This window comes from Procambarus clarkii, chromosome 39, assembly GCF_040958095.1.
Source record: "Procambarus clarkii isolate CNS0578487 chromosome 39, FALCON_Pclarkii_2.0, whole genome shotgun sequence".
In the NCBI taxonomy this organism is placed as follows: domain Eukaryota; kingdom Metazoa; phylum Arthropoda; class Malacostraca; order Decapoda; family Cambaridae; genus Procambarus; species Procambarus clarkii.
The window spans coordinates 14,210,773-14,220,470 of NC_091188.1; the positions used below are offsets into that span (position 1 = coordinate 14,210,773).

The 9,698-nt window shown below is 44.7% G+C and overlaps 1 protein-coding gene across 1 annotated transcript; it reads left to right on the forward strand.

Moving 5' to 3' along the window:
* Positions 1-637: 637 nt before the first annotated feature.
* LOC123760532 (uncharacterized) lies at positions 638-7,289 on the forward strand. Its single transcript, XM_069338009.1, has 3 exons — positions 638-1,047; positions 4,797-4,893; positions 7,074-7,289. The coding sequence occupies exons 1-3, from the start codon at positions 959-961 to the stop codon at positions 7,287-7,289; spliced, it is 402 nt and encodes a 133-aa protein (XP_069194110.1). The 5' UTR covers positions 638-958.
* The last annotated feature ends 2,409 nt before the right edge of the window (positions 7,290-9,698 follow it).

Genomic DNA, 9,698 nt, shown 5'->3' on the forward strand with positions numbered 1-9,698 from the left:
TGGGGCTGACACTAGTGAATTGGAGACTATTGTGGCGTGGGGCTGACACTAGTGAATTGGAGACTATTGTGGCGTGGGGCTGACACTAGTGAATTGGAGACTATTGTGGCGTGGGGCTGACACTAGTGAACTGGTGTTGAACTAATGCTTATTATTGTGTATTATTCTAATCTGCTTTTGAGTCAAAATTTCTTCAATGTACCGGTAATCAATTTTTGTCAATTTTACTGTAATTATTCTACTTAAAATTATCGGTATCTGTAAAGTAAAGCTGTAAAGTACCTGTAAACATTTTTTCTCAATTTTACTGTTAAATGATCTAAAACTTATCTGTTGGTTTAAGGACTTGCCCGAAACGCTATGCGTGCTAGTGGCTTTACAAGAATGTAAATTCAACTTAATTTCTATGTTCTCTGTTAATCCCTAATTTACCCTCTTGTATATAAATAAATAAATAAATGTTTCATGTATTAGATTAAACCTATTCATCTCTTACTTGTTCTCTATATCTCTCTGTCTCGCATGTATCTCTCTGTCTTGCATGTATCTCTCTGTCTCGCATGTATCTCTCTGTCTTGCATGTATCTCTCTGTCTCCCATGTATCTCTCTGTCTCCCATGTATCACTCTGTCTCGCATGTATCTCTCTGCTTTGTGTAATATATTTCTCCATTCTCCCAGCAAAGAGGTGCCTCCCTGGTCCTTCTATACAGTCATCCTCTTGTGTCTTTGCAGATCAGGGAAGGAGAGCCTCCCCCGTCGACGTCCCTGGCTACAAGAGACACAGAACAAACAGTGGCGGCGACGACAAACAGTTGTCCATCGAGCGGAAACAGCACCGTGGAGACGTCAAAGGTTATTCCAACGACGCGAGACGCCCCGCCAGCAGCTTAAGCAGACGCCCCAACGGTGCGAGAGTCGAGGTGTCCCTCGGGCACACCCTCAACAGGAAGGGCGAGATGCGGCGGGACTCCCAGTCAAAGGGGTCCAAGTTGGCGCCGCCGGAGGGAGGATCGCGGGCCGGTTCACCGGACCTGTCGGGCGGAAAGTAAGAGTGACTATTGTGTTTTTTATAGTACTCGCCTAGATGTGCTTAAAGGGCTAAGCTTCAGCTCCTAAGAGTCCAGTTTAGTAATTATAATAATACTAATACTAATTCATTGTGTCGTGGGACAGGCTGCCAGGGTGTATTCATACACGTTAGGCTTATATGGAGGTCCCCCCCCCAATGTACAATTACGCTATCCTTTTGCGCTACCGCTCACAGGATGAGTATGGGGTGCACAATAAACAAGCCCCCTCCGGCGGCAACAATCAATCAACAAGCTGACTAACTCCTGAGTACCTAGTTGAATGCTCCTAGGTGAACAGGCGCTTTAGATAATAAGAAATGTCCCCTACCATTTCTTTACCGCCTGGGAATCGAATTCCGAATTCTCGATTGTGAGTCGAGAACGATTGATTTGATTGTTGCCGCCGGAGGCAGCTAGTATATTGTGCACCAAATACCAATCCTGTGAGCGGTAGCGCAAAAAGCATTACAGAGGGCACAAAATGTCTTTATGTAATAATCTAAGTGAGGTCTGATAAACAATTTCATCTATCCTTCACACCTTATAACCACAATATCAACTAGTTAGAGAGAATGTTCTATTTCAAGAGCTATATATTAACAGTAAGTCATTAGACATACATGGTAGGTCTGATCGCTAATACACAATTGTTTAAGCAGTGAAGATATAACAGTCATATAGGAGCTGTTGTTTATTATTAGTCTTCACAATACACTACTTGTTTCTTAATCTCATAAGTCGTTTATCTACTGGAAGCGAAATATAGATACAGTGTAAGGATTTCAGGTAATTTATCCATGGTAATAAGATAGGTTGCCATATCATACAGAGTGAGCTTAAATTTATCTCTAAATGGCTCAATTTTACTACAATCCAAGATATAGTGTTCGAGTGTGTGACCCTGTCTTTGTCCACAAACTTTATACTTTACTTCATCTAGATCCCTATACAAGCCGAACTGCCAGAGATACTTGTAGCCAAGTCTTATACGAGCTGTGACAACCTGACTGTATTACCGGGACCCTCTGATATATCTCTATTTGCATTTAAAGGTAGTTATAGGTAAATAAGGTAAATATATCTATATTTACATTTAAAACTGTACTGAACTTGATTCCACTATGTATATCCAATTAAGTTTTTGTTAGCTCTGACATTTGTGTCTACTTTTCATCTATGTATCGTACTTCTTTAATTCTTCACTTTAAACGTTTCTACTTTGTTTTAGCTGTCATTAGAATCCTGTATATCGGTATCATGTCCCTCTTGCGTTTCTCCTCCAGTGCGGAGAGGTCGAGTTCTCTCACCCTCTCCTCGTAGTTCAGTCACCTCAAAAATCCTGTTGCAAATCTTCGATTTTTTTGCAAGTTTTATTCCGGGGCTACTTATCCAGAGTGAGTCATGTAGAGTATATATATATATATATATATATATATATATATATATATATATATATATATATATATATATGTCGTACCTAGTAGCCAGAACGCACTTCTCAGCCTACTTTGCAAGGCCAGATTTGCCTAATAAGCCAAGTTTTCATGAATTAATATATTTTCTCTAATTTTTTTCTTATGAAATGATAAAACTACCCATTTCATTATGTATGAGGTCAATATTTTTTTATTGGAGTTAAAATTATAGTAGATATATGACCGAACCTAACCAACCCTACCTAACCTAACCTAACCTATCTCTATAGGTTAGGTTAGGTTAGGTGGCCGAAAAAGTTAGGTTAGGTTAGGTTAGGTAGGTTAGGTGGTCGAAAAAGCATTAATTCATGAAAACTTGGCTTATTAGGCAAATCAAGCCTTGCATAGTAGACTGAGAAGTGCGTTCTGGCTACTAGGTACGACATATATATATATATATATATATATATATATATATGTGTGTAGAGTATATATATACACATATATATATGTGTATTATATATATATTATATATATATATATATATATATATATATATATATATATATATATATATATATATATATATATATATATGTGTGTAGAGTATATATATACACATATATATATGTGTATTATATATATATTATATATATATATATATATATATATATATATATATATATATATATATATATATATATATATATATATATATGTCGTACCTAGTAGCCAGAACGCACTTCTCAGCCTACTATGCAAGGCCCGATTTGCCTAATAAGCCAAGTTTTCATGAATTAATTGTTTTTCGACTACCTAACCTACCTAACCTAACTTTTTCGGCTACCTAACCTAACCTAACCTATAAAGATAGGTTAGGTTAGGTAGGGTTGGTTAGGTTCGGTCATATATCTACGTCAATTTTAACTCCAAAAAAAAAAAAAATTGATCTCATACATAATGAAATGGGTAGCTTTATCATTTCATAAGCAAAAAATTAGAGAAAATATATTAATTCATGAAAACTTGGCTTATTAGGCAAATTGGGCCTTGCATAGTAGGCTGAGAAGTGCGTTCTGGCTATTAGGTACGACATATATATATATTATATATATATATATATATATATATATATATATATATATATATATATATATATATATATATATATATATGCGAACAAGCCTGAATGGTCCCCAGGACTATATGCGACTGAAAACTCAAGTCAAGCTGTAATTGTGGTTTAAAAACCATACTTACAAAGTACGTAATGTTCTACTCTTCGAATCAATTTGAAATGTGTATGAAGAATTTTGGAATCCCAGTTTGGCCTTTCCATTTTAACTTCGTTCACACCATATGCCCTTTTTACCCTATTAAATCATGATGTAACATGGTGCAAATTCTAGTTTTCTATGCTTTGCAACATTGTATGTAACAATCTTGCAACAGTGCAAGCCAGGAGGGTGCGCACGGTTTATGGCGTCATTTACCCTACTACCGGCCCTGTCCGTCTTGTGTTACTCTACCACTTGTTGTGAGTGCTGGGGGGACTCATGGTCCCATGAGACTCATTTTCTCATTGTGAGCACCATGGTCTCATTGTGAGCGCCATGGACTCATTATGAGCGCCATGGACTCATTGTGAGCGCCATGGACTCATTGTGAGCGCCATGGACTCATTGTGAGTGCCATGGACTCATTGTGAGCGCCATGGACTCATTGTGAGCGCCATGGACTCATTGTGAGCGCCATGGACACATTGTGAGCGCCATGGACTCATTGTGAGCGTCATGGACTCATTGTGAGCGCCATGGACTCATTGTGAGCGCCATGGACTCATTGTGAGCGCCATGGACTCATTGTGAGCGCCATGGACTCATTGTGAGCGCCATGGACTCATTGTGAGCACCATGGACTCATTGTGAGCGCCATGGACTCATTGTGAGCGCCATGGACTCATTGTGAGCGCCATGGACTCATTGTGAGCGCCATGGACTCATCTTGGTGTTTATTACTTGGCAAGTTACAATTTAGTGACAATTGTTTTCATTAATATTTTTCCGATCTAAAAATACTATTAAGAATTGTAAAAGTGTATTATCTCATAACTGTTCCAGCTGGTGTATGTTGCTTCCACAATTACGAACTATTACAATTCTAATCAGAAAAGCAATAAATCTTAATCCGGTTGTAATAAATTTGATAATAGTTGCAACAATTAGAATAGTTGCAATAGCAAACGCTCTACTTTGTGGCGTCTTGCAACCAACCACAAGGTCTTAACCTCCAACATCTTGCCCCTCCAGGTCACCTTCAAGTGGGAGGTCAACCCCCTCCAAGTCCCCAACGCCGGTAGACGAAAAAGCTAAATCAATCATCAATAAAACTTCTGATACAGATAAGGTGAGTGGGAGGTAGCACAGCGGGAGCTCCTTAAGCCTGCTGCTTCTGATGACGCTGGTTGTAATCTTGTGCTACTTCGATTTAACGGTGTTACCTGTCGGTGTTGCTGCTCCTGACGGCGGGAATACCACTGCTGTTCCTGGCGCTACGTCTACCCCCGCCCCCTGCTCTTGCTGCTGCCTGTTCTGCTACTGCTTATGGTACTAAAGTGGCTGCTATTTGTATTGTTATTAGTGGTGCTATTAGTATTGTTACTAGTGGTGATACTAGTATTGTCACTAGTGGGGTGCTACTAGTATTGTTACTAGTAGCACCCCACTAGTGACAATATTTATTACTATCACAGTAATAAATAATACAGTTACTATCTGTGTTATTGATGTTGTGTGGCATGGTATTGACCTACTGTTCCCCACACCACCCGAGTGCCTGGGGGTTATACTGAAAACCTAGCAAGGCTTCAGGAGAGGCCGCCACACTTCCTGTCGATTCAGTGAAAACACAGGTTGTGTACTTATTACAAGTCAAGGTGGTACAGTGGTAGAAGATGCTTCTAGTGGTCCGCTGGTCACTAGTTCGAGTCACCTAAGAGCTCTAGTTGATTTTCTCAATAATAATAATAATAATAATAATAATAATAATAATAATAATAATAATACATAGAGGAATTACACTAACGTGATATATATCAATGAGGAACTGGAGTGGGGCCGTGAGGTGGCGGGACCCCGCGACTGAGGGGCTGCCAGCCACATACTCGACCACTCTAAACGATGATTTCCGTAGAAATCGGGTTGTGTGACGGTTCCAAGTCAGTGTGCCACCCCTGACTTGGCAAAGCCAGTATACTTTTGATAATAATGATAATATTAAGTAATGGTAACGTCTTCTCACAGAGGTAATTACATGGGATAAAAATCCACGCTTGTGTATTTGTGAAATTTATGCAAGGAAATGATATCCTTACCAATAATAATATAATAATATGTTATTATATTATTATGGTTATTATTATGATTATTATTATAATAGCTGTTTCTATTACTATTATTATTATTAGAGTATTATTACTATTATTATTGATTTCTTTATTATTATTAATATTATTGTGGCCCGACCTCGTAAACAAAAGGCCAAAGTGCATTCCATCCAGCCGCCAAACCCCCTGTTTATGAATGAAAAACGGTTTACACACGACTCACAACTAATGACGTCCGAACTCTTCCGGAACAAGTGCTTCGCTGACGACTTTTGTTCCAAACACAACGCTGTAAATGCTTCACCCACGTACGGACTCCTGGTTCAACCTTGACGCCGAGCGGACGTCTGGACACCTCCTCTGCCTGGGAGCCGCTGGATCACGTCCTGTTTTCGCGTTTTGGCTTTGCTACTGCCGTTTGGCATCCCTCTTCAACGGTCCGATTTTACGACACCTGGCGCACATATCGCCTTGGGTCACGGGATTGTTGACAGATTTTTTTGGCGTGTTCTGGCTGGTTCTCCCGGCGGGGTGACGGTGTTCGGGGGCCGGCTTGGCCGAGAGGTGCCGGGGGTTGGCGGGTCTTGGTGGGTTCTTGGTGTGCCCTCAGCCGTGGTGGGCAGCCGGCTTCTGCTCTGCAGGAGGACACTGAATGACTTTTTGCGTTTTAGTTAGGGGCCGAGTTTTGGTTTTGCTACCTGGTGTTCTCTGTGTGGGGCGGGGCCGGTGCTTGTCACCCTGCGGAACTCCTGGGACTCCCCAATCATCTACCTGACTGTGCGTTTATTTGCCCTATGACATATTAGTTTCTAGTGATTGGCGTCACTCATTACGAGTTTTGGCTTGGCGTTTCACCTTTCCTGGCTTCGCGATTCACCCTTAACGGGTACGCCGGGGCGCATCCGATCCCACGATCGTCGTCGCCCCTAAATCAACAACAACAACACCCACGTACTACAAATACAAATAATCGCCAACAGAACCTAAACACCTAACCTAACCAATGCCTAAATATGCACAGTATGCTAATATATAATAATATTAATTTATATTTGAGAAAATTCCTGTTTTGAAAGAACATCATGTTAAAATTGATGAATATGTAAGTTGTAAATATATTTAGTTTCAAACGGATGTAAAAGTTCTTGTGAGACATTTAACATTAACAAATCAGTTAATAAGGTTGGTGTGTGTGGCGCAGGTGATGGCGCAGTTCGTGACCCAGGAGGGCGAGGAGGGCGGGAAGGCCAGGGGCGGCAGCGACGCCTCCGCCGCCCCCACCGCCGCCCACACCAGGTCCAGCAAGCCGCCCGTCGAGGACCGCGCACTACAAGCAGTACTCGCCGCCCGCAGGAGGAGTCTCGAGAACGCTGGCAAGGCCGAACCGGTTGGTGGGGGTGGGGTGGAGGGGATATGATGTGTGGGGGTGTGTTAGTGTGTATGAGTGTTACTGTGTTAGTGTGTGGGGGTGTGTTATTGTGTGGGAGTGGGTTATTGTGTGGGAGTGTTATTGTGTGGGTGTGTGGAAGTGTGTTAGTGTGTGGGAGTGTGTTATTATGTGGTGGTGTGTGGGTGTGTGTGTTAGTGTGTGGGTGTGTGTTAGTGTGTGGGGTGTGTTAGTGTATGGGGGTGTGGTAGTGTGTGGGGGTGTGTTGGTGTGTGGGGGTGTGTTGGTGTGTGGGTGTGTGTTAGTGTGTGGGGGTGTGTAGGTGTGTGTTAGTGTGTGGGTGTGTTATTGTGTGGGAGTGTGTTATTGTGTGGGGGGTGTGTAAGTGTGTGGGGTGTGTGTTAGTGTGTGGGGTGTGTGTTAGTGTGTGGGGTGTGTGGGGTGTGTGTTAGTGTGTGGGTGTGTGTTAGTGTGTGGGGGTGTGTTAGTGTGTGGGGGTGTGTTAGTGTGTGGGGGTGTGTTAGTGTGTGGGGGTGTGTTAGTGTGTGGGGTGTGTGTTAGTGTGTGGGGGTGTGTTAGTGTGTGGGGGTGTGTTAGTGTGTGGGGGTGTGTTAGTGTGTGGGGGTGTGTTAGTGTGTGGGGGTGTGTTAGTGTGTGGGGGTGTGTTAGTGTGTGGGGGTGTGTTAGTGTGTGGGGGTGTGTTAGTGTGTGGGGGTGTGTTAGTGTGTGGGGGGTGTTAGTGTGTGGGGTGTGTGTTAGTGTGTGGGGTGTGTGTTAGTGTGTGGGGTGTGTGGGGTGTGTGTTAGTGTGTGGGGGTGTGTTAGTGTGTGGGGGTGTGTTAGTGTGTGGGGGTGTGTTAGTGTGTGGGGGTGTGTTAGTGTGTGGGGGGTGTTAGTGTGTGGGGTGTGTTAGTGTGTGGGGTGTGTTAGTGTGTGGGGGTGTGTTAATGTGTGGGGAGTGTGTGGGTGTGTTAGTGTGTGGGGTGTGTGTTAGTGTGAGGGTGTGTGGGATGTGTGTTAGTGTGTGTTAGTGTGTGGGGTGTGTGTTAGTGTGTGTGGGGTGTGTTAGTGTGTGGGTGTGTGTGTTAGTGTGTGGGGTGTGTTAGTGTGTGGGTGTGTGTGGGTGTGTGTTAGTGTGTGGGGTGTGTGTTAGTGTGTGGGGTGTGTGTTAGTGTGTGGGGTGTGTGTTAGTGTGTGGGGTGTGTTAGTGTATGGGGGTGTGTTGGTGTGTGGGAGTGTGTTGGTGTGTGGGGTGTGTGTTAGTGTGTGGGGTGTGTGTTAGTGTGTGGGGTGTGTTAGTGTGTGGGGGTGTGTTGGTGTGTGGGAGTGTGTTGGTGTGTGGGTGTGTGTGGGTGTGTGTTAGTGTGTGGAGTGTGTTAGTGTGTGGAGTGTGTTAGTGTGTGGAGTGTGTTAGTGTGTGGGGTGTGTTAGTGTGTGGGGTGTGCAAGTGTGTGGGAGTGTGTTAGTGTGTGCATGTGTTTAGTGCCACTAAAAGGTGCAGGTGTTTGGGTATATGTGACTGGCGTGTGTACATATGTGGGTGAGACCAGGACACAATAAACAATGTTAAACAACAACCATACAGCCGTGTGCAGCCCCACCCCCCCTGAGGACGGTGTCATCAGCAACCATACAGCAGTGTGCACCCCCCCCGAGGACGGTGTCAACAACAACCATACAGTCGTGTGCACCCCCCCCCTGAGGACGGTGTCAACAACCATACAGCCGTGTGCACCCCCCCCTGAGGACGGTGTCAACAACCATACAGCCGTGTGCACCCCCCCTGAGGACGGTGTCAACAACCATACAGCCGTGTGCACCCCCCCCTGAGGACGGTGTCAACAACCATACAGCCGTGTGCACCCCCCCCTCTGAGGACGGTGTCAACAACCATACAGCCGTGTGCACCCCCCCCCCGAGGACGGTGTCAACAACAACCATACAGCCGTGTGCACCCCCCCCCCCGCCGAGGACGGTGTCAACAACAACCATACAGCCGTGTGCACCCCCCCTCGAGGACGGTGTCATCAACAACCATACAGCAGTGTGCACCCCCCCCTGAGGACGGTGTCAACAACCATACAGCCGTGTGCACCCCCCTCCTGAGGACGGTGTCAACAACAACCATACAGCCGTGTGCACCCCCCCCCGCCGAGGACGGTGTCAACAACAACCATACAGCCGTGTGCACCCCCCCCTGAGGACGGTGTCAACAACCATACAGCCGTGTGCACCCCCCCCCGAGGACGGTGTCAACAACAACCATACAGCCGTGTGCACCCCCCCTGAGGACGGTGTCAACAACCATACAGCCGTGTGCACCCCCCCCGCCGAGGACGGTGTCAACAACAACCATTCAGCCGTGTGCACCCCCCCCCTGAGGACGGTGTCAACAACCATACAGCCGTGTGCACCCCCCCCGAGGACGGTGTCAACAACA

Excerpts from the sequence above, each read along its gene's own strand:
- LOC123760532 (XM_069338009.1), top strand. The coding sequence starts at position 959 with ATGCGGCGGGACTCCCAGTCAAAGGGGTCCAAGTTGGCGCCGCCGGAG. Across the intron at positions 1,048-4,796 it reads CCGGACCTGTCGGGCGGAAA|GTCACCTTCAAGTGGGAGGT; the intron begins GTAAGAGTGACT and ends TTGCCCCTCCAG. Across the intron at positions 4,894-7,073 it reads AAACTTCTGATACAGATAAG|GTGATGGCGCAGTTCGTGAC; the intron begins GTGAGTGGGAGG and ends TGTGTGGCGCAG.